Source organism: Electrona antarctica (genome assembly GCF_951216825.1).
Source record: "Electrona antarctica genome assembly, chromosome: 21".
NCBI lineage: Eukaryota > Metazoa > Chordata > Actinopteri > Myctophiformes > Myctophidae > Electrona > Electrona antarctica.
The window spans coordinates 13,180,989-13,206,964 of NC_136802.1; the positions used below are offsets into that span (position 1 = coordinate 13,180,989).

A 25,976-nucleotide genomic window follows, 5' to 3' on the forward strand; every position below is an offset into this window, starting at 1 on the left:
AGATGTACATTTCTATTTGAGGTCATTTGTTAATCTGTGTGTGCACACAGGTGCAGATATATCCGTTTGCTCGGGGTTGGTGCATACACATCCCCCGGGCAGCGATATCATCTGCAGATTATCCTTATATTAAATATGAAGTGCCTAATCTTCCTGTCAGAGTATTCCTGTGCGGGTGCATGTGCCTGTCTAGACACGTGCACACCTGTACTTTGTACGTACGGTACCTGCATGTCAGAGGCTGTAATTCATTGTCGGGGAGTGGGGCATGAGCAAGTCTTGCCTGATAAATTGTTCCTAGTCATGGATAGCTTGTGAGCAAAATCACTGAAATATGACTTTCAAGGTTGATCTACCCTGACATTTCTGCTACATTAGCACGACATAGGACGCATTCTGAGCAGCTCTCTGTGAGCCTGGCAAGTGTGGCAGGTGTGCAGTAGCCCCAGCAAGGCACACCCAGCGCCCTGCCATCAATCACATTGCGACATGCAAAAGGCAATAACACATCCTGAGCAACATGGCTGACACACTTCCTACTGTACACCATTCCTTCACATCATTGCCACATCCGAGTAACTAATAACTAATAAGATGAGGTGGTTGACAGGAGTTTGCACAGTGTTGTTCTTAAAAGGGTTTCTGTTTAACTCACTGAGACTTGGGAATGTCTTCTAGTTAATTTTTTAGAAAAATGTTTCTATGTACAGTGGTTCTCAAACATTTTCATATTAAGGACCTGAATATATATATAATTTGTATTTATTTTTTCCCAAACATAGCAAATCTACAAGCTCAAAGAGCTTGTGTATCTGCTTTTTTGAATAGCCAAAGTATAAAATAATGGTTAAAGTGGTTAAAATCGAAAATGACACTGCAATGATGCTTTCCTGGTTTTTAATGGGTTAACTCCAAGAGGCATTCTCATCTAAATGCAACCTACATCGTCTTCCGTACGCTGACGTTTTGTCGTTTCACAGTCCGGGTAGGGCTTTTAGACGCATCTAATGCCGTGGTGTGATCGACTGCTCTCCTGTCTTGCAGGTGGCATGCAGAGGAAGTTGTCGGTGGCCATCGCATTTGTTGGGGGATCCAAAATCGTCATCCTGGACGAGCCCACGGCGGGGGTAGATCCGTATGCCCGTAGGGGTATCTGGGAACTGCTGCTGAAGTACAAACAAGGTATGAGCTCTGCTGCAGTGAGGACCAAAGCCACTTCAGGCTTTGAAGTGGCTGATATTTGTAGTATCGACTGGTCTACGTCTCGCAGAGTATATATTTGATCTGGCTCATGGTGAGAAAGTTTGCTGGAAGTGAACCCCAGTTAAATGGTAAAAGTTTTAACTGACAAGGCTGAGGAATATTGAATATGACTTTATAAACGGCTCTTTTAAAATAAGCTGTCAAATTCACAAAACGTATTTGCTTTAAAGACTTGCTCCTTGTGTCACTGTGAAATGTGGGAGGAAAGTAAATGATATCATTTGCACTGAGATGGATAGCAGTGGCACTGTGGCAGTGAAGACGAGTCGTCCGAAGAGCTTTAATTGACATTGCCTTTTAACACAGTCGTTAAATGTCTGACACCTACATTCAGTCGCCTCGACACTCTTTGGCCACATACTGTACACTTTGTGCTTGCCAGTAGCTGTAAGCAAGATGCATTATAATAAGACATTCCCTCAACAGCTAAATGTTTAATGTGCATTTAGTGCAGTGTTGTTTTTGGCAGCAAATAGTCATAGTCTCTTCAATAGTTTTCATTTAGTTTCAGTCACATTTTAGTCACCTGGAATGTTTTAGTGTTAGTCTAGTTTTAGTTTTAGTAAATATCACAAGACTTTAGTCAACTAAATCTACAGTTGATTTAGTCGACTAAAATGCATTTTGTTGGGCCTTGATGCCATCGTAATGACTGATTTTACACTTGCTGAAAATAACCGATCTACAAGATCACGATGCGTTGCAGCGCGACGCGTTGTGATCTTGTAGATCAGCTATTTTCAGCATGTAACCAAGTGTAAAATTACTTATACTGGATCTCTTGTCCACTAGTCCTTTCCTAACATTTTAGTCTAGTTTTTATTTGTTGACGAAATTGTCAATATAATAGTTTAGTCACCATAGCATAGCTTATCATTCAGTTTCCGTTTAGTTTTCGTCAGTGGAAAAAGATAGTTGACGAACATTTTTCGTCTTAGTTTTACGACGAACACTGATTGAGCGTCATCCTGCCCTCACTGTCTCATTAGAGCTATTCAAGCCCTTTCACTCCGATTGGAAGACAGAGATAACTCTCAAAATGAGAACACCCACACAGTGTGACTAGTTGAACGAGTCATGTTTTGTATGTTCTCTGTGGTCTTATTGGCACTGACTGAGGTTTGTAAAGCACAAAAGGCTATACTGTGGGGAGTCTATTTGTGTGAAAGTATATTGGGCTGGGCTTGATATTGATGTTCTGCGTCGTTAATTAGTTGTTTTTTGTTTGTTTACAAAGTGGCCAAATTGTCCTGTGTGTACAGTATGTTTGTTTTGATAGAATCCCATACAGTATTATTCTTACTGGCAGGGAAACAAACAAACAAAACAAAAAAGCATTTTATTACTCTAAACTTCATACAGATTATATAAATCTCTTCAGGCTATACTGAGTCATATTTGAACATTTCTAATATGGATGACTGATTTGTGCCGCTGTTGAAGAGCACAATGTTATTTTATTTAGTTAATTTAATGTAGTTAATTTAGTTTTAATATGTGGAGGTCTTACTGGCAGGGAAACAAACAAACAAACAAAGCAAAAAAGCATTTTATTACTCTAAACTTCATACAGATTATATAAATCTCTTCAGGCTATACTGAGTCATATTTGAACATTTCTAATATGGATGACTGATTTGTGCCGCTGTTGAAGAGCACAATGTTATTTTATTTAGTTAATTTAATGTAGTTCATTTAGTTTGGAGAAATGTGGAGAAATATAAAAATGTGAGTATTTCGCAGATCTTTGCATTCAAGGCGGCTGTTGGTTTGGTACGTACGTAAGTACTGTACTTAATTAGAATCAGTTTAGCACATGTTAGTGGAAACTAGTCAGTGGTACGAGTAGGAACAAAGCTTAAGGTCTTTACACACCAGGGGCGAATTTTCAACACGAATAATTCACTTTTTAATTCGCATAAAGTCAATGCTCAAGGTTCCACATCAGCAACAAATTTCCACTGAGCGAAATTGCGGCTGCAAAGTTTTCGCTCTGCTGTTGAATTTTGCGGACATTCGCTGGCGAATGCTACACCTCTGACCAATCAAAATGCAGCCCAAACTGCGTTTTGGTCTATAAACAGTGGCGTACCGTGCAGTAGTTGTGAACGTACATGCCGTGATTGTGAACAGAGCAGCTCTGCGTCAATATGAGACTGTGTGTAGCTCTTAAGTTTCCGGGACTGGCGACACACTGGTGGGGGTATTGTAGCGACGGAGCTGTGCGGTTTTGTAGTTGTTGGTCCAGTCCTGGCCTACTTGCATTGGCTTCCGGTGAATTTCAGGGTCCAATTCAAGGTAATGGTGCTCACTTTTAGAGCTATGCATGGTCAGGCACCGGCTTACTTGACTGACCTGGTGCCACGTTATGTGCCCAGAATGCCCTTAGGTCTGTTAGAACCACCCTCCACCAAACTAAAAACCAAAGGTGACAAAGCTTTTCAGACTCTGTGGAGATTTTTAAGTACAGCCTTAAAACGTACAGCCTTTGATGACTGATGTCACAGGGTGATGAGTCTACTGTATGATCCTGTCGTGCCCATGTTAATCCCATAGTCTGAAGGATTGGATTATTAGTTTTGGTTGCTGATTGAACCACTCATCTAGAGTTTTTGTAGCTTTTTTTGAGTGGTGCAACCACTCCAAGGAACAGCAATGTCTGTGTTGTTCAGCTATGTTTGTGACTCGTGTTAACCTATGTTTGTGACTATGTTTGTGTGTGACTCATGTGTGACTCATGAGTACCAGTAGGGGCGCTGTCGTGCCAGAAACCGAGACAGAGAGATAGTATTGCACTGTTGCCTGCTAATGAGAGAGAGAGAGAGAGACAGAGAGAGAGGGGACACGATTCAGCCCTCCACCCCTTCCTGCACATAGATCAGCTAACACGGACATCTGACCCACCTCTTACCTGGCCAATGCTCCAAGCATCCTAGAGTATTTTCCCTCGTAGCTCCCAGGCTGTGGAAATTGGCTTAGACTTCATATTTGAATTTTAAGTGTGCCTATTTGTATGCCATTTTAGAACCTCTCTCTCTCTCTCTCTCTCTCTCTCTCTCTAAAGTGAGTTGTTCAGACCTCACAAATGGAGATCAAGTCACATTCATCTATTTAGAGATGTTGAGATGACGTGCGAGAGAATCATTTTATTACACTGTGTGAAATAGGTTAAAGATTTACTGTAGATACATTCTGTTTGGCAGAACGTACCTTGTCTTATGGCAACCCAGTGTGAAACAAAACGTTTAAATATAATGATTAGCACAAGGTATAACGGGTAACAATATTTTGAGAACAGATTGTTCCAAAAAAGTATTAAATGCAATTCAGTCCGATAAATATTAGATGCCACTGATGTGATCCTCTCCTACTCCTCCTCCAGTCATCGTATTCAGTGTTCGATCCAGCCTCTGTTACAGTATTATGTGTTAGTGTTACTATGATGGAGAACCCTTTGCAGACCGGATGCACAGCTTATACAGTAATATGTGTTACTATGATGGAGAACCCTTTGCAGACCGGATGCACAGCTTATACAGTAATATGTGTTACTATGATGGAGAACCCTTTGCAGACCGGATGCACAGCTTATACAGTAATATGTGTTACTATGATGGAGAACCCTTTGCAGACCGGATGCACAGCTTATACAGTAATATGTGTTACTATGATGGAGAACCCTTTGCAGACCGGATGCACAGCTTATACAGTAATATGTGTTACTATGATGGAGAACCCTTTGCAGACCGGATGCACAGCTTATACAGTAAGAAAATCAAAGTATGAGGTGAATACATTATCTCTGAAACTACTGGAGGTAAATCACATTTCTAGTTATTTATTTTGTCTGATGAAATAAGAAAAATTACAAACCATTAGGCGCTATTCAGCATTATTGTACATTGTACAATCAACACTACTATGAATGACAACAAATAAAAGAACATGCCCCCCCCACACACACACACACACTCTCTCGCACACACACACACACACACACACACACACACACACACACACACACACTCACACACTCACTCACTCACTCACTCACTCACTCACTCACTCACTCACTCACTCACTCACTCACTCACACACACAGGAAGTCAGGGTCATGAAGCGCGATCAAGCGGTATAGTACATTTTGTAAGTTAAATAGTTTGATACTGCGCCGTGGGGCAATGAATGAGTCATGTTCTCTGATCTGTGAGCTGAATAATTACGGCATGAGGCTACGCACACGTAACTCACTGACAAATGTACTCGCCAAAATCAGAAGTCACAAAAGCTTATCCAACCAATAACATTCTCTCTCACGAGCAATTTGTTTTACAACAGCTCAAGTTTATTACACACTGATTACAATTTCTTACAGCAGCTCCTATGGCATTTCTGAAAGATTGTACTCCATGTTCTGACCTACTAACTAATGAAGCTAATCCTCTAGGCCATTGCATTCAACACTTGTCAATCTACTGCTGCTTAATCACAAGCTTAATAATGTGTTCGTTATTATTCAGAAAAGAATCTGAAAAGCAATGACTACCAATACATTTTGGTGACGTTTTCAGACATAATTGCCTCTACAGCTGATGTCAACATTTAAATAACAAACAGTATGTCTATTTAAATAAGTAACATGCATAGCAAAAGGACAAGTAACAAACATGCATCTACATAACTACCTTCTATCAAAATAGGAAATTAAATGGGGAAACAAGAAGTGATACAAAGAATAATGAGTGCTAGGGCTTAGGTAAAGACTGAAGAGGACAGTTTTCAGACTGCGCTGGAAAATGGGTAGTAAGACTGAAGTCCTGTCTGGGGGGGGGGGGGGGTACGAACCTTGGAGTGTTGGCCAGGGTGTCTAGGGAGGGGATAGTGTTGGCTGATGCATTGTGAGTATACAGGAATGGGTGTAAGAGGGATCATGTGTTGTTAAGGTAAACGGGTGCCATATACTTACTTGGTAGCCTTGTACTGTAGGTCATCACCAGCATTTTGAATTTGATGTGGGCAGCAACTGGAAGCCAGTTAAGGGAGTGACAGAAGGGTGAGGTGTCACATTTATGGAGATTGAAGACCAAGCATGCTGCCGCATTGTGGATGTAGCGGGCTCAGAGTGAGCATGCCAGCATACCTTTCAACCATCCTTTGAGTGGCGTAACTGTGGCTGACTTGAAGGTAGATGGAATGCAGCCATGCCGGTTGTCGGTGGTCATGAATGAGAGTAGATCTGGGACAATGGTCTGAAAGATTGAGGTGGTGAGGGAGGGGGTGGGTGGTTAGGGCAGGGGTTCTCAACGTTTTTGGCCGGGGATCCCCGGAAATGCTTTGGCAATGTCTCGGGACCCCCGCCCCGCCCCCTCCCGACCCCCAATATAAATTGACTGCTACAATAACCTTAAACCATTTTGGGCGGGAACCCCTTTTGGTGTTTTAAGCATTGTTATAATTTAGCTATTTAAAAATAGCAGACCTACAAGCTCATAGCGCGCCACCGAGTGGCGCGCTACGAGCTTGTAGGTCTGCTATTTTTTGAAAAATCGTGAAAAATCTTCTTTTTTTTTTTTTTTTTTTTAATAATTTGGGGACCCCCTAAAATAATTTGGCGACCCCCCGAGGGGTCGCGACCCACGGGTTGAGAACCCCTGGGTTAGGGTACAGGAGGTTGCATGGTCTGGTGGATGACACCAGTTTCAGGACCGAATACTAATTGGTGATTACGGAGGAGAAAAGGTAGATTAAAGGTAGATTAGTTAAATGTTAGTGGGAAGATGGGAGAAAGTGCATCAACCTTCTCAAAATAGGCGATGAAAGTAGGTGATGAAATCTTTAGCAGTGAGGAAGTGAGTGGCAGTTGGGGGGGGGGGGGGGGGGGGGTTGAGGAAGGTGGAAAAGAGCATTCCTGCATTGGGAGTCATAGAACTGACTCGTAGATCAATTTAAAGAGGACCTGGCAGTGGATAATGAGAGTGGGGAAGGCAGAGATGAGTGAATGGAAATGGCACAGGTCATCTGATTGGCCAGTTCTGTGCTGCGTCCTTTCAGCATGCTCTGAGACGTTTAACTCAGCTCTGAGGGTTTCAGATAACCAAGGAGCTGGTGGACGGATGACGGATGAAATGGTGGAGTGAAAGGAAGAGGCTGCAGAGTCGAGAGGGAGGGAGGAGAGAATTGGATCTAAGACGAGAGGGAGAACAAATAATTTATAACCTTCACACATGGTTCAAATCATGCTGTTTGAGATATTTTAATGAAAAGCACTACTATGCACTAGGTATTAAATATAACGTGTGTACATATTTCAATGTGTACCCTTTTCAATTGGATCCTATCTATAATCAAAACAAGGGGCTTATGTCTTTTGACTCGGAGGAAATGCTGACGGGGGCGTCAAGGTAATTCTCAGTATCATTGATCTGAATTCATTGTCTCAAAGAGCAGTCATCACAGTTCCGCCCGATAATTCATCACACTGCCGGTGCGCACAATACCCATCTCTCTGCTCAGACAACACTGCGTTAAAATCTATATCCATCCACTTGATATACATGGGAGCAGGGAGCTGAATTACAGAACGCAGAACCTTAACTTTATTGTTCGTTGTGGGACTACAGCATTTTCCTGAGACCCCTGCCCACCCACATACCCACCTATTCCTGAGACCCCTGCCCACCCACATACCCACCTATTCCTGAGACCCCTGCCCACCCACATACCCACCTATTCCTGAGACCCCTGCCCACCCACATACCCACCTATTCCAGCTATCAATTTCTGTCGTAATGCACTGCAGCAACACACTATAAATCAGAATACCTTTGTGGACTGTCCACAGTCAAAGCACATTTATTTCACTCCCAATTCACAGGCGATGTAGTGTATTTTTTGTGTCCTCGTAAACCACAAACTAATGCCTTGAAGAAAAGTGTTGCTTCTCCTCAGCCGACCTCCCACCTTGTAGCATTCTGCCCATTCCCATGGGTTTAATTGAGCGAGTTGTTTTGATGAGTGCAGCACCAGTCACTCGTCTGTGGGTTACAGCAGGACGTCTTGGTGTCGTGTTTATCCAGAAGGCTTCAAACATGCTTGGTGTAGCGTCAAGGATTTAAATCGAATAGACGGATTTAGCAGCTCAGAGGTTGACAGGGATTGACTGGGACGTGAGATTGGTGAGGATCACAGGACCAAAATGGTTGGCCGATCTAAAATGGCTGAACATCCACTTTTTGTCAAAGAAGGAACCGTGCACTTTGCATGTTCTTTGTCCCTGCATGGGATAAGTGATGACGCTAAACTTATCAACTATTATTTATTATAAATGTTGTGCTGTGGCCAAGAAAACAACTTATGATGGCAGTATACCGTCTCTGAACCCCGTCAGTCACACTAAAATATAATTTAGATTATCAGATATAAACTGTGTGTGTGTGTGTGTGTGTGTGTGTGTGTGTGTGTGTGTGTGTGTGTGTGTGTGTGTGTGTGTGTGTGTGTGTGTGTGTGTGTGTGTGTGTGTGTGTGTGTGTGTGTGTGTGTGTGTGTGTGTGTGTGTGTGTGTGTGTGTGTGTGTGTGTGTGTGTGTGAACATGCACGTACATGTGGGAAAAACGGAACGATGTAGGGAAGCGCAATATTTATCATCCCGATAATATCTGCTGCCAAGCACCCAGCATGTCATAGGTATGATATGCTGTATTTGCTTAGGTCAAAGCTGTGTACATGTACCATTACTCACATTTGTATTATCGGTATACATGTAGGAGAAGCAAAGAAGTTATCGGTTTCAAAAAAATCATGCATCCCTAGAACGATGCATTGCCAACTTACATTGTTCCCTACTTGCATCGTTCCCGCTGGGCACCGCGCCGGTATAGTAAATAATACTGATAATAGAATAAATAATTCTAATCTTTCTAATCCTCAGCTTCAGCTCTGCCTCCCCCCTCTAAGCTCCTCCCTCACATACGCAGGTGCATAGCAGAAAGGTGCGGAGAGGTTGAGTTTGAATGCATCCATCAGAGGTCAAACGAGTGGCCTACTACTGACACTTAAACACTTTAAAATATTCAAATAAACCAAACGTTTTTGTTTTTGAACCATTGAAGAAAATGTTTGCTTTTGAACACCAACTCTCTCAGTAATTACTTATGTGATCTACGATGCTACTTCTTTCTACAGACATACAGAGTTGAGCTTGCCCTGACTTCATCACAGATCTAATTCATTTCCTGATACTGGTTGGATGATATCAAAGGTGAATAAACTAGCAATCCATGCTTTTATTGCCAATGCAAGTGCGTCTTGAATCAAAAGATCGGGGCAAATTAAATTAGACTGGTTTCTCTTTGAAGCACGACTTGAGGGGAAGTGGATTCAAGAGGACATTCAAAAGTCTTTATTGTTACATCCAATTATACAAAATAATATTCTTGGGTTTTGGCTCCTTGACATTGAAGAAACTAGACGGATACAGACATTCATACTTTTTCAGAAATCTTTGGTCTGATCAAATTGCCACTCTGCAGTGCACACCATTGGGTCATTTGACACAGACACGGCAAGTTTGAGGCCATTCTGGGAATTATTATTCCTTATTCCTGGGACAGACAGACAGACAAAGCAATCGATCAAAGACGAAGCAATCACTAAAACTAAAAACAACAATTGCTGTATTGCTGTATTGCTGCATTATGGATGGAATTATAGATGGATGGATGGATGGATGGATAGATAGATAGATTACAATGTAAATGTAAACTGATTTACTACAAAACTTTTATCCTGTAGCATCCGTATTTACACAATTGTAGAAAGTTTGACATTACCAACCACAATATCCTATATTACAACTGGCTACTGGGAGTGCAGGCCGACCGCTATGCCCATAGAGATATATTCTTTATTTCTGTGTCATGCACCAAAGGTGCCTAGCCCACATGGACTTACACAGGACACTATATAAATCATTTCTTCATTGCATCATTGCATATAGATGTACAATGAAATAAAAACTGTTTTTCAAACTTCAAACATACAGAACATATTTTTCCTCAAGCCTTGCATATGATATCTGCTAAAAAGAAAATACCTTTCCTAAAACATAATTCAAGTCTTTCATGATCATCCAACCAGAAAAGGTTAATGCTCATGTGCATATAATACATGTGGGACCGACCAACTTCAAACTCTGCTCGCGCATCGACAAGGACTCAAGGGAGTGTGGTGCCTGCTGCCGAGTCGTTCGGATATGCGCTTGTCCAGAACCACCAATCTGACCGATATAACCGATAGTTGTGTTGGCCGCATTCTGGCCCGAACTTCTAGATATCAGCTTCCCATACCTTACTGGAATAACACTGGGGTGCATACTTAGTTTAGACTAGTCATTGGTTAGACGTCACATAAGGTTGGTGAGGGGTGCGTTAAGACGACCGGATTAAGGTTGGTGAGGGGTGAGTTAAAACGACCAGATTAAGGTTGGTGAGGGGTGCGTTAAGTGTTGGGAGAGGGTTAAGGTTAGGTTTAGGTGTGCTGCCCCGTGGGAGGTTTGCACGTATTAGGTGCGTGCGTGCGTGCATGCGTGCGTGCGTGCGCCTTTTAGTGGCTTTCGCTTTTGTTTCTTTTTGTTCAAGATTCACAAGCGCACTGTGGAGTTTGTCGAGGACAGTCATCAGTGAAAAAGACAGCAGTTAGATGATAAGCGACTGCCACGCAGAGACAGACTGTGCTATTGGCTTGTTTTGAACCATTTTGATTCATGTCATCTTTTCTTGTCAAGTCCCTGATAATTGTTGTATGCAGCAAAAGTGCTCTTTTATATACTTTTCATCACATGCCTTCACATTTCTTTGTATTTCTTATCCCAGTCTATCCTGTCCTTTGATCTGCTATCTCAGACACACACTCTCATTCAGGTATACGCACCCATCCACCCACCCACCCACCCACACGAAGAGAGGGAACTTTTCAGCGCCTCTTGAACTGTGCCTACATTAAGTGAAACCAATATTTAGTTTATTTCAGTCTCTCTCTCTCTCTCTCTCGCTCTCTCTCTCTCTCTCTCTCTCTCTCTCTCGCTCTCTTCCCCCCCCCCTCCCCCCTCCAGGCCGAACAATCATCCTGTCCACGCACCACATGGACGAGGCGGACATCTTAGGCGACCGAATCGCCATCATCTCACATGGCAGGATGCGTTGCTGCGGCTCCTCCCTCTTCCTCAAGAAGTGTTTCGGCAGCGGTTACTACCTCACTCTGGTCAGAGGCGGTGGCAAGAAGATGACCACGCAGCGTAGCGGCATCACGCACAGCCAGTCCAAAGAGGTGTGTGTGTGTGTGTGTGTGTGTGTGTGTGTGTGTGTTATGTAATGTCTGGAGGCAGCAGTCTAACAGAACATGCTCTCTGTCCACTGCAAGCACAGGCATCGTCCAATGCGGCACACTGGTTTTGTTACTTTTTCATTGGTGTACAACAGAGGTTCCCCAACTTTTCTGTGCTAACACCCAAAAAGCCTTAGCCTCTGGCTGATGTCCTCCTATTGCAAAATGGATTTAAAAAAAAAGAGAACGTAGCTTGTGGAGTTAGTTCAGTCAGATATACTCGAGGGGTTTCATGCTGTGCTCAAGGGCACATACATATACTCAAGGGGTTAATATGCTGCATTACTATGTGGGTGTATTCAGTGTGTGCAAGACTCGCGTGTCATTCGCTGATGTGGCAGTCTGCTGACCAATTGGGCAGGGTATTTAAGCTCGCCTAGACTGCATGCTTCTTCCTGCCTTCCTTCTGCGTATGGTTCCTGGTTATGTGATGTTTGCTCCCATTGCCACCCCAGCACCACCGGTGGGCTCTGTTATTTATGTTCCCCATGGGGGGTTGTTATTGTATATCTATCTCCCTGCTCTTAATGTTTAATGATGGTGTCTAATTGTGCCGAGCAGGGAGAAAAATGTAGCAGAGCCGAACGCCCGGATAAAATATTATACACAGTTGTATTCTCATTCTATAATAAATATTGGTTAAATCTATTTGTTATCTGACTGAAATAAAAATAAAGGGGGAAAAAATGGAAATAATAAACTCATCTAGAATCGTGTAGATATGTTATTTTTATGCAATATAATAATAATGCAATTTGTCCAAAATACAGATGCCAGGAGAAAGTGGATAATTTGGCACAGTAATCTTTAAATTCAAATGTCTTAATTTTCCTCGATAATTGACGGGTCGGGGGCCATTATCCCGACAGGATGATTTCTCGATAATGAACGTTGACCCAAAAGTAACAACAAAACGAAGTGTATTTCCTTGCTAACACGTTCGCTCGGAAAACAAGGAAGTGTATATATAATACATTTTCGGTTACTGCATAGTCTATTTCTCGCGTCAAAAGTTTTTCAAAAACATTATTGAGAGCAATGGTTAGCTGTATTACATTGTGTGTTTGTTTACATGGCTGCCATGTTGGATACAGCATAAAGTTCAAGCTGCACAGCCAGGTGCTCTGAGGCTCTGAGGTCATTATACAGAAATAACACCGCTGAATTCAGCGATTGACAAATCAGAATCAAGCATTAAACTAAGCTGTGTAATATGTGCATGTGCACGTGTCTCTGTGTGTGTCTGTGTATTGAATGCATTTTCTTCTCTTTCTTTCTTTTTTCCTCGTCCTCCTTTTCAAATGGGGCCCCTAGCGAAATGGGTGCCATGAGCACACTACGCCCCCACATTGAAGACCTGCAGTGGTGGTGTACATGACATTGGGATTAACATGGATTTTGTGATCAAAGCTCCATTGCATTGTGAGATCATTATCCTGTTGTTGTTGCCACAACTTGCCAGTATAGGCCCTGCCTTACATAATATTCCTATTCAAAGAGATCCTTCAGATTGCGTGCGCCAGAAGGAAGGACTTATAAACAGCAAGCCCTTCTGACACAGCGGTAACCTTTCGCTAGTCCATTATCGAACATGGCTCCCTCTGACTTTGCAGAGTGCTCTTTCCCGATCCCCTCCCCCTGTAATGATCTGTGTTTAGTCTCCCCCAGCATGAGAATTGGCAGACACCTACGTGCTGGATGATACTAATTGTCACCGGGGAAAGGGGTGATTCTTGATCTAGCTTGCCAATGGTGCCTCACGCACTTAGTTTTAATCAATAGGAGCAAATGAACAAGATGCACCGATGCCAGCAGGGGCTAGAGCAATTACCATTAGTCTGCAGGCTCTTAGCGGTGAGCGGAGACATTTGTTTGAAACTAAATAAATAAACAAACAAACAATCGTGTTTTCATGGGAGGTAGAAAACTCTCCCTTAACCAAATGAGGACTTGGTAATTCTGTGTGCCCAGTCAGAAGACTTTGACCTCAATGGCGCTACAAAGAATTCAAAGCTAAAGCTACTGAATGGAAAGTTTTGCAAAGTTTTGAAAATAACGCAATCATGAAATGGAACTTGATGAAAGTTTGACAGTGAGACCTCTGATGTAATTTCACTCGGCTGTTTCTAAGTATTCTACTGCAAATGTAAATGCGTCTAGACTCCAGACGACATGTGTGTGTGGATTATACTTGACCTTAAGAGGTTGTCTCAAGAATTTATCTTGGCACAGCTTCAGTAACTGATGAACGTAGCATCTGGTGGTGCGAGCTGACTACGTCAAATTGGTGCAATTAAATTGTAAATACTATGGCCGGGGGTTATACTGCCATTTATTCAAGAGCAAACTTGTCAAGGATGTGCTTAATGTACACATGTAATGATGATGTAATGTGGTTCTGATTAATAGGAAGAACATCCTTTGAGGAGAGGCAGTCTGGACGAGGGCTTTAACAGCCAGCACTGGAGCAACCCTGACCCCTCAGGTACAACATTGCAGTTAATGTATAACCTAAGCCTAGTAGTGCATGCGTGATTTAAACTAAACTGTTGATTTCTGTATAGGACACTGCTAGTCCTTAAAACAATCCAATCCATACATTTTAGTGGAGAGCTGGATGCAACCTGTCTGAACTACAGTACAATTCGATAATAATAATAATAATACAACTTTATTTGTATAGCACCTTTCATGACATGAAATGCAGCTCAATGTGCTTTACAGAGCAATGGAGAAAGAAAAGAAAGAAAAGCAAGGCATAAAACATAAGAAAATAATAGCAGTAATGCAATACAGTGAGGACATGAATAACAAAAAATGTGAAAGATCAATTAAAAGCAAGAGTGTAGAAATGGGTCTTGAGCTGTGCTTTAAAAATGTCTACAGAGTCTGCCTGTATCTAGTGTTGCTCCGTTATGTATAGTATATCTGTAAGCTGTATCCAAGTAACAAGAGTCGTTTCTAGCAATCCAGCTGTGTCAATGTCAAGAAATCACAGCCCTTAAATAGTAATGTAACTGTTTAGCGATGTAACCAGGGCCTGGAACCAATGCATTGGGAGCAATTAGGGTTATTCAATGTAAACCGAATTGCAGTAACTTGAAATGTCTCTGGGGGGCACGGTAGCACAGTCGGTAGTGCTGTCGCCTCACAGCTAGAAGGTCCTGGGTTCGATTCCCACTGGGGGCGCTGGGGCTGTGTTTTCTCCTCCGCGTCAACAGTGCCCATACCCAAGATGGGGTTGGCGAAAGGGCCTTTCTGTGTGGAGTTTGCATGTTCTCCCCGTGTCCCCTAGGGTAGGTACCCCCACAAAAAAACATGCAGCAATCCTGGTCTCTAAACTACCTCCCCCTGGCCAGCCGGGGCGCCTGATGGAGGGGAAAGGATTGTAGTGCCCAGGATTACATTAGATAATTGACACTGGGTGAAAAAATGGGCTGCAAAATCGTGGGATAAAAAAATTAATTTAAATGTCTCAATAATTTAACCAGGGTAACAAGAAGGTTTAAACAGTCCCTTTCCTGATTATGACCAGATTTGTATTTATTAGTTTATATTTTATTCAGGGAGAAACTGCATAATGTAGCTGCCAGCTGAATTTTCTGGTTGGCCTCCTTTGATCAAGCATTTGAAGGCCATGTTCTTGACATCTTTTGTCGTTAGGGCTGACACCAGCTTCTAATCTTTGCATTCATATGTCATCCAGTGACTCATCAATTAGACTTTGATTTGAGCACAATGATAGATCAAATCCCTAGCTTGAAGTTATAAATGAAATGCACTCACCCGATCAGAAGAAAGTGTTTGGCATTTTATCCAATTCATCATGATGCTTGGGAATCATCACCATAGTAAGCGCCGAGCCATGAAGCCCATAGGGCAGGCCTATCTCCTAGCGTGAGGCAGCTTGATGTACACGTTCACCCCCTGGACATGACACTAGTATGTCGCAGGGACTTACCCCCAATCCAACCCTTGATGCTGAGTGCCAAGCAGGGAGGCACTGGGTCCCATTTTTTGGTATGACCCGATTGAACCCCGATTGAACCCCGACCTCCCAGTCTCACCAACCACAAGGCCACTGAGCTGGTTTTTGTCATCACCATGTTTGTGTATTATTCAATCATGTTTGTGTTACGATAATTTAAAATAAACCCTGGCTAATAAGACAAATATGCTTTAAAATATTATACTTGCCATCTATAACTAAAATTAAAAAAATAAAAACACCTTAAATATGTTTTATTTCTTTCATAAATAGAGAATCTTTCACTCAATAGGAACTGCTCCCGTCACAAGTTGATGATGTCATATGTCCATGTGCTAGTGTCCAGCCCTATGGAAGGCACGTGCTAATATAAAGTATTTAAACGATTGCTTTGATACTCATTAACCATAGGAAGTATTAAGTTGTTTTTTATTTGCACTTTATTTGCATTCCATACAGTCCATAGGGCTGGACCACACATGGACATATAACATCATCAACTTGCGACGGGAACAGTTCCAGAGTATTGAGTGAAAGATTCTCTATTTATGAAAGGAATCAAATATTTAAGGTGTTTTTATTTTAGTTATAGAGGGCAAGTATGATGTTTTTAAGGCATAATTTGTCTTATTAGCCAGTGTTCCTTTAAAGAACAGAAAATATCATACTGTAAATGTAATTATAACTCTACCAGTTGTCAGTTCTTCATCATTGGCACACAGAAGCAGAGACATTATTTTTATACAGGCTAAGGTTTGTGATTAACTTCTTCATAAAATGCCAGGACCACGCTTGGTTAACCTGCAGTGAATATCTTTGCGCATTTCGGGATCAATAATGGAGGCAGCATCCGCTGCAATGCTGTTCTGAATGATTGATTGTAACCAAGGCTCAGCTACAGAATGGGTAATGCAGGTGAATGCTGTCCACTTATCTCTTTCACTGTGCTCAAAGGTCACAGCATCATTTTGTGGTCATTACAAAGTTGCACGACAGCGTTTGCATAGGCCGAGCCACCTAGAACAGGGTTTGTCTATATGTAGGGTTGTCCCGATCCGATTACGTGATCAGAAATCGTGGGCCGATCATGTCATTTTTAAATGATCGGAATCGGATCGGGAGCAAAAAATGTGATCGGGACATCCCTGGTATCAATATTATATCCATATCATGATATTAGACTGGATATTATCTGTGATTTGGGATATTGTACTATTGTGATATGGCATAAGTGTTCTATAAAAATATAAATAGCCTATTGGATCGGGAAAAATCGGTATCGGCAGATTCAAAATCAAATGATCGTAATCAAATTGGGAGCAAAAACGTGATCGGGACATCCCTATCTACTGTATATGTAGTGTCTGTCTGTCTGTCTGTCTGTCTGTTCCCTCAAAAATAGACCAATCACAGCGTATGCACCTCTGGCCATATAGTTGGGTCGTAGTTGAAAAGCTACAGTACTGTTTTTTCTTACTGTTGTTTTGAAGGCCTTTTGTTATTGGTTAATGGTACACGGTGCTTTTATATAGCACCTTTCTCCTAAGCGCTTTACAATGTGCATTACATTCCAAAGATTGCTATTTCCATTGAGCCAAATGGAGCATTGACCATCACGACACTAATCAAATCAAATCAAATCAAACTTTATTTGTATAGCACATTTACATCGACCGAGGTCGAACCAAAGTGCTTCACATTACAGAGCATAATAACATACACAGAGGCAAACAGAAAGAGGGGGATAGAAAATGGCATTACTTCAATATGTAAGAGAGCAAAATGTAAAATACAATAAGCAGTACATGGGAACATCGTACAGGGTAGACTTAAATTAAATTGAATTAAAAGTGAACATGGAGCGGCAGTGCGTTCCAGAGGTTGGGACCGGCCACAGCAAATGCACAATCTCCTCTGGTCCTGAAATGTGTGTCAGGCACAATCGGGAGAGACTGATTAGCCGATCTCAGGGCTCTTGTTGGGACGTATGGAGTGATCAATTCAGCTAAATATGGAGGGGACAGGTCATTTTGGGCTTCTAAAATCTTAAAATCTATTCTGAAGCAGACAGGGATGCTGGGGTGATATGGTCCCGCCTATTTGTGTTGGTGAGGAGGCGAGCGGCGGCATTCTGAACAAGCTGAAGACGCCTAATAGCTGACTGATCGATGCCTGCATAGAGAGCATTACAGTAATCTAGTCTAGTTGAAATAAATGCGTGGATGACTCTCTCGAGGTCGGTACTTGGCAGATAGGCCTTTGCCCTAGCTAGAAGCCTACGCTGAAAGAAGCTAGCCTTGACCACAGGGCTAATATGCTTGTCGACACTAGGGCAGCCTGTATAGAGCGGCTGTGCCACTGAACACCACATTGTGATTGATTGATTGATTGATTGATTTATTCAACCGATTTTTTTTCATCCAGTGTCAATTATGTCAATGTCAATTATTATGTAATCCTGGGCGCTAAACTTCCTCTGCCAACCTGGGGAGAGCAACGGACTAAACTCATGCTTCCTTCTATGCATGAGGAGTCCAAGCCGCTTCTTTACACCTGACAGACGGTGACAGAGTTTCCCCAGTTGGACGTAGCGTGTGGAAGGAACGCGTTATTCCGACCAGTTCCTTTCCCCTCCATGAGCCAGGAGCCCCGGCTGGCCAGGGGGAGGCAGTTTAGAGACCAGGATGACTGCATGTTTTTTGTGAGGGTACCTGTCCTATACCCTAGGGGACATGGGGAGAACATGCAAACTCCACACAGAAAGGCGTTTTTGCCAACCCCACCCAGGGTATGAGCACTGATGACGCGGAGGAGAGAACACGCCCACAGCACCCACAGCATCCGCAGTGGGAATCGAACCCAAGACCTTCTAGCTGTGAGGCGACTTTTTTCCCGCAATGTCCCGCCCCATATTTGAATACTGGCCCTGGTTGGGCCAGTATTCCCTCAAATGAGAAGGGCCAGACTTAATCTGCCTGGGGTAATATGCATTGCAAAGGCAACAACCAATAAACAATAAACAATAAACAAACAACAATAAAACAACTATATTCCCTAAACCTGAGAAAATAGGTGTCTTCAAGGCAGATTGGACAGGGAGGGTACGTTGTTACTATAGCTTTCTTCTTTGATCTCTCTTGGAGCTTAATAAATACACTTCTGGCACGTATACTGTATGTTGTTGACCATGAAATGCTAACATAAATTCAGGAATGTTGAGCTGAGAAAATAACAGAGCAAGAAAAATGTCTTGACTGCAGCCGTCATTACGTTAATATCATTCCACAATTCAGTTGTGTACACACGCCCAGCAAAATGCTGAAAAACATCAAATCACATCACCTCCCTTCACAGCCAGAATTGGAGATGTTCTGCAAATTCACAAAACGTTCTGCGGTTGGCTCTCTTTTCAGAGTTTGTGTGACTAATTGTGCGGGGGAAACTGTGTTTCTCAGATGTGAGCGCAGTGAGTAAGCTGGTGCGGCGGCACCAGCCCGAGGCAGTGTTCCTGGAGAGCATCGGCCAGGAGATCACCTACATTCTGCCTTACGGCGGGGCAAAGGATGGCACCTTCGCCCTGCTCTTCAAAGAGCTGGACGAGGAGATGGACGCTCTGGGCCTCACCAGCTATGGCATCTCAGACACTACTCTGGAAGAGGTGAGCTCCAGAAGCCCACATATAGCTACAGTACACACAGTGTTACGGTAATTTAACTCTATGTACCCGTCCGAGTTAAATTAAAGGGGAAAACCACCCATTTTCAACATTTTACTATGTCATTAATGTACCTTAGAGCTGTTGTGTGGAAATAATAAAAAAGTCCCCCCATTTTGTGTTTCCTAGAACTGTAATTATGGAAAAGATCATTAACATGGTGAAACACATCTTGATGACATCATCAAGATGTGTTTCACCATGTTAAGGATTTTTTTCAGACCTCCAGTTCTAGGAAACACAGAATGGGGGAACTTTTTTATTATTTCCACACAACAGCTCTAAGGTACATTAATGCCATAGTAAAATGTTGAAAATGAGTGGAATGCCCCTTTAACCACTTAAACCCTCTTGACTTAGTGAGACATGCAGTTTTTGTTTTATTTTTTTATTTTGTTGTTTTTTGTGCCATAATTGGCTTCCAAAGTTTGTGGGAGAGGCCTATTTCAACTCTGAGTCTGACCCTACAGAAGTATGTGAAACCCAACATATTTTATCATAGCCTTTCCCACCATTGCTCTGTGCCTTTTAACCCATTGACGCCTTGATGCCGGCGCTCTCTCTGTGTCTCATCAGCTATTGCTATACTGTACAGCAACATAACTATTTAAAAAAATAATGAATCAGAATTTGACGGTTTTCAGAAACCTTAGTTCAGGCCCTAGAAGGCGTTCCCAGATTTGGCCTCAGGCATCAATGGATGAAAACAGTATCATCACATGGCCCACACAGACCTCACTGATCTTTCAGTTGCTTTTGAATACAAAAGAAAACGATATGTAAATCGTATTTGTGCCCTATTGTCTTTTATACAAGAGTTTTCTACTTGACAATTTATTAGGCCTATGTTTTGCATTGGTAGAATGATAGAAACATTAACATAATTATACAACTGAGTCACTGTTAACTCTTATTACACTGAGAGACGTGAGACACTTCTGGCCCGCAGGCTACATGGGAATTATTTTTAAATAACTTTTGTAGTCAGATACTACTCTCCATGATTTTATAAAATGGGGGCAGATGGGTTGTTTGTGTGTAGGCAGGCGTTTAGTCACTGCTTGTAGGAGGGTGATCACACACAGAATAACGTGCCTAGGTGAGAAAGATGACAAGTACTTTGTTTTTACAGATATTTCTGAAAGTGGCAGAGGACACCGGAGTTGATGTGGAAGTGCCAAGTAAGTTGAAATAATGCAGTGCATGCACACATGCATACATCCATCATATCTGCCCACACATACAGTAATGACTTCACCTGATTGATTTTTTTTTTGTTTTCCTCAAACTGCCCTCATTTGATGGATGCTCATGCATTCCAAGCTCCGTTTTGTTTGGTTCCATTGCCAAAATGGCCTGATTGGCCTCACGTTTCAATCGTCAACTCAAAATCAGACTTCATTAGATTCCCACCTGGAATAGCTGGGGTTCTGCTTTTACAGGGAAATAATGTGGTACTTTGTAAGGGCAGGTTGCTGTGCTTATTGTTATTTATAACCCTAAATTGGGTCAGGCCAAAACAACAAATCTTACGTGTATTCCCACAGCGAAGAATGAGCCGTTGGTGAGAGACTGGAAAAGGAGCTCCCGCGAATTTAAACGGAACAGCATCGCCGACATCCGGACAGATTCGGAACAAGTCCGTGGCAAGTCTTCTCCAAATGGAGGTGTGTTTTGTGTCACCTGGGTTGTTGTTGAACGGAACTCCCAAATCTTTTTTTTCAAAAAATGCCTCCTGAAAACAAATTCTGAAAACATGCTTTGAACGAAGTGCATCAGTTCTCTCAAGTTTTCTGCCAAGAGTTCAATACTTTGTTTGTCCTTGCTTTCTACCTACAGTAGCACCTGCAGAGTCGGGAAAGTTTTCAAGCAAAGTGGAGGGTAAGAAAAGTGTTTAAAATGTCCTGTCAGTAGCTTGTGTTTCAACATTAAATAGTCTTTTTGAAGGTTGGTCTTTTGTCACACGACTTTTCATCTCACACACAATTCTATTTTCCACAGTTAATCACTTGTAGCCCAGCTTAAAGTTGACATTCACGCTGTGCCACTGAAAATAAACTAATATTTTTGAATTACTATTCCTCGAAGCAAGGTTTCATTTCTGCAGCCTTCTGCAACTTCAGAACTGTCTTCAAATCTTTTAATTTGGTTTTTGAGTGCAAAACCACTTGGGGCAAAAAAATCACTTTCACACAGCGTGTGTGTATGCTTTTCAATCAGAATAATGCTTTGTAGCTTTTGGGGGACATCTGGAACACAATACTGTAACACTTTTGAGGTGGTGAGCCATAAAACCACTTTCTTTTATTTTTTTTATTTTTTTACAAAGCTCCTATTTGCACAGAGATTTAGAGTATCACACAGGTTATAAATCTTTTTGACATTGATGGTGTGCTTTTGTACTCCCTCTCCCTTCAGTCACATCTGATCGCTCTGCTACAGCAGGGGTTCTCAACCCGTGGGTCGCGACCCCTCGGGGGGTCGCCAAATTATTTTAGGGGGTCCCCAAATTATTTTCAGAAAAAAAAGACAAAACATTTTTTTTTTTTTTTTTTTTCACGATTTTTCAAAAATAGCAGACCTACAAGCTCGTAGCGCGCCACTCGGTGGCGCGCTATGAGCTTGTAGATCTGCTATTTTTCAATAGCTAAATTATAACAATGCTTAAAACACCAAAAGGGGTTCCCGCCCAAAATGGTTTAAGGTTATTGTAGCAGTCAATTTATATTGGGGGTCGGGAGGGGGCGGGGCGGGGGTCCCGAGACATTGCCAAAGCATTTCCGGGGGTCCCCGGCCAAAAACGTTGAGAACCCCTGTGCTACAGTAGCTGTACTGAACACTGTGCATCATGCTTTTTCCATTCGGGAATGGATGACGCAACCGTCTTTACATCCATTCTAGCTTTGCAGAAGGTTGCAGCTGCAAACGGGAGGGGCTCGGTGGTGGTCACTGGCTGGAAGCTGATCAGGAAGCAGTTCCTGGCCCTCTTCATCAAGCGCTTCCACCACGCGCGGAGGAGCCGCAAGGGACTTGTTGCTCAGGTAAAGGAATCGATGGGTTCGGTTCCATTCCAGTGAATTAATCAGAAATATTGCACTCAGTAGAGTCCATGCCTAAAATTAATCATTGCTTTGGGTAAACTATTCATCATATTATATTGATTGACAGACCCAGTGCAGATGTCTAGTGTCAGAATCTATGTCTAATTAAACCACCTGATCCGAGGTCTCTCCAAAGTCTATACTCTATACGCTATGCGACACGTTGTGAGCTTGTAGATCGACTATTTTCACAGAATAGCCGATCTATAGGGATGTTAGGGTTCAAGTGATTTAAAAAAAAAAGCAGCTCTACTGCTGGGTCATCTTTGCGTATATTATTCTGACCAAGTTTCATGAAAATACTCAAATTTGACCTTAACCCCAAATCATCATCTCTTCGGGGCAGCCTGTTCATGAAAGTTTCATGAAAATCCAGCCGCCCATTCCTGAGATATTTTTCTATCAGACAAACAGACATACCGGTAATGGAATGAGGCGAAATCATAACCCCATTTAACTTGGATGGCGGAGGTAATGAATGAGGGAAGTATTTGAAGTGCACAATATAATGATACTAGAAATATACTGTGTGCTCAATGAAAATCTGTCTGATAAATGTTTTGCTTCGAAGATGTGCTATTAAGGTTGGAGTCCTTGTACTTCTGACACCGTGTTATTCGTCTATATGAGCTATTCTGACCTACAGTATATTGATGTTAAGGACTTTGGTGTAAAGTGATTTAAACAATATTATCATGTACTTACCTTCTGAAAGGCGCTTTATGAATACAATTACTGTATCTTACCTTCTGTACTGTTATGGAAAGGAACACTGCCTGCAATAACTACCATAAAGTCCACAAAGTCAAGTTTTACCAATGCCTGAGGCATTACAGAGAAGATAAATATGTATTAATAAATAAGATCAATCAAATAAAACAAGAAAAGCATTGTAGGTGTACCACATATATTGCAAACCCGGTGCAGACAAGCCAATGACATCCATATTATCTACTGTTATTAATATAATTGATTGATAGTTTCTGTCTCCAGTTATAGAAACATCAAAGTTCAAGACCTTTGAAACAATTGAAAATGAGGCAGAACTTTTTCCACCTAATTGGTATAAGGATGTCAAAGCGTTGACTGCAATTAGTCATTCCTGCATTTGATGTATGCTAATGATGTCTTTTCATTAGCCATGTATTAAATGTGATTATCATGCCAATTAGAAAGATGACAGGCTGTTATTAGCCTGTTAAATGAATGTCCCTATTGTTTTGTTGCTCCTAAACACTGCAATTTCAAAAGTCAAAACCAATGAGTTGAAACCGTTTCAACAAGTCAACACCAATATCGACGAGTGGCTATTCTCCAAGGCACTTGGGAAATTATTTTCCAGCTGCGTTAATGTACATTTAAACTTAATTCGTCTCTTGATTTGTATGCTTTGACAACATTGAAACACTGACAGTGATGAGGAGAAAAGGTTATGAAGTGTGTGTGTGTGTGTGTGTGTGTGTGTGTGTGTGTGTGTGTGTGTGTGTGTGTGTGTGTGTGTGTGTGTGTGTGTGTGTGTGTGTGTGTGTGTGTGTGTGTGTGTGTGTGTGTGTGTGTGTGTGTGTGTGTGTGTGTGTGTGTGTGTGTGTGTGTCCGCGCGCATGCACACGCATACACATGTGTTCGTGTCAGACATGCTGACAGCTATGAGTTCTTCCTGTAATTTGCAGCAATACCTTTCTCCATTAGTCACTGTCAATCTAGGACATCCGTTTTTGTACTACAGAGGGAATAAAGCTGCGTACCGGTATCTGTGTCTGTGCTAGCCTGGTTAATAAACCAGACCGAATCAGCCGTTGGCAAAAAAAAATGTGCCTGCCAGCGGATTAGGGTCTGGCGAGGCTCAGTAGCACGCCTCTTTCCTACAACCGAGAACAGGTCGGGCCAATCGGGACACGGTATGCAATATGGGCGGGCTTTGGTACAGTGACGTTCAATGCTTGAGACCTTTGACTGACAGTAGCTCTGACCAATTGCGTCAAAGAGAAAATGTTTGAACCTGCCCCCCGGGAAATGAAATCCAAGTGGAGCCAGCCCAGACTAATATACCGCGACAGTGTTGTGTGATATTAGTCTGGCTTATTAGCCAGGCTATGTCTGTGCATGTGCCCTGAATGCTGCGTACCGGTATGCGTGTCTGTGCATGTGCCCTGAATGCCTGTGCTTGTGTGCTGCAGACACACCCCCGTACCCTCACGTCCCTTACACCAGTACCTCTAGTAGTCTTGACAATACAACACCTATTGCCAGCAGTTATGATTTTGTGGTGAGACTATCTCTCCAACTGAAAGTGCTAAGGGAATACAAAAGAGATTGCAGAATAAAAACAGATTTGTGGGACACAAAGTCTGGGGACTCGCCACCAGACAGGCACAGCTTGTGTGGGATGTTACGTCATGCTGACTGAGTTCAAATACATATGTGGTGCTCCTCGCCCTCTGACTGACAACAGCAGTGTGCAACTCAAATCACCCTGAAAGTATTAGATTTCACTTTCAACTCACTAAAATTCTGCACGTCAATGCTCATGATGGCTGTGTTTATTGCATTTACATCCTCGACCACGTTACACCTGGCATCCCCATTGCGGACATGTCCTGATACCGTACTGTAGGCGAAAATTCAAACATTTTCAAAATATGCAAATATAATGAAAATAGCACATCAAATGGCTCACAATTCATCACATCACACATCATCATACAGCAGCAGAGTATATAGAGCTTAAGTTCAAGGTGATCTTTATTATGTCTTGATACAGATACATACAGTAAGAAGAAAGGTCCTTTTTGTTTGCTACCTCGGAAATTGTAGCAGCATTATATAATAAAATAATTAGAAACAAACAAAAACATCTATATAAAATATGTATAGATAGACATACAATGTCAAGACAGCACACACAAGGACTAATGAGATTGTACATTATTATACAAGCCTTTAAGCACACTAACAAGCACACACAACAATAATCTTGATTGATGCATAAGAACCCTCGTTTGACCTACCTTCCTATCCTCCTCCTCGTAATGCACACTAGGCAAATTAACCAGTGTGTGACTGTTGAAAGATTGTTCCACATTCTTGAGAAATTAGCTTTTAGGTTGTTTTTTTTATAGTTATGAACGGTTGTTTACACTCAGATTGTTGTTGATGCTTAATAAGACTCTAACCTTTTATGTCTTACATATGTGTTTTGACATTGGAGACCACTATAAATAACTGAACGTGAGAGAACCAATATGGAATGAGAAATTCATTCCATTCATTGAATTCTTAAAACCCCTATACTTAGTTGACTAGAGTCCCCCAGGGGTCTATACTAGGCGCTTTCCTTTTTCCCCCTCTGCACTACAGTAAATATCTTTGTTGAAAATAGCAGATCTACAAGCTCACAACACCACATTGTGTTTGTGAGCTGTCCTGCTGTGAGCTTGTAGATCTGCAAAGACAAGTAACAGTTTTGGACATCACAAGCAAATCGATAATGATTTGACCCATATCGGTCTCTATTTCACATTGTATTTAC

General features: G+C 42.1%; 1 protein-coding gene across 1 annotated transcript in view; it reads left to right on the forward strand.

Moving 5' to 3' along the window:
* LOC306914597 (phospholipid-transporting ATPase ABCA1) overlaps positions 1–25,976 on the forward strand; it is a 272,775-nt gene that overhangs the window by 129,027 nt on the left and 117,772 nt on the right. The window contains exons 23-30 of the mRNA XM_079491713.1: positions 1,045–1,182; positions 11,372–11,586; positions 14,053–14,128; positions 19,087–19,289; positions 20,479–20,527; positions 20,894–21,013; positions 21,186–21,227; positions 22,248–22,387. Of these exons, the coding sequence (XP_079347839.1) occupies positions 1,045–1,182; positions 11,372–11,586; positions 14,053–14,128; positions 19,087–19,289; positions 20,479–20,527; positions 20,894–21,013; positions 21,186–21,227; positions 22,248–22,387 (983 nt within the window). The remainder of the gene's footprint in view (positions 1–1,044; positions 1,183–11,371; positions 11,587–14,052; positions 14,129–19,086; positions 19,290–20,478; positions 20,528–20,893; positions 21,014–21,185; positions 21,228–22,247; positions 22,388–25,976) is intronic.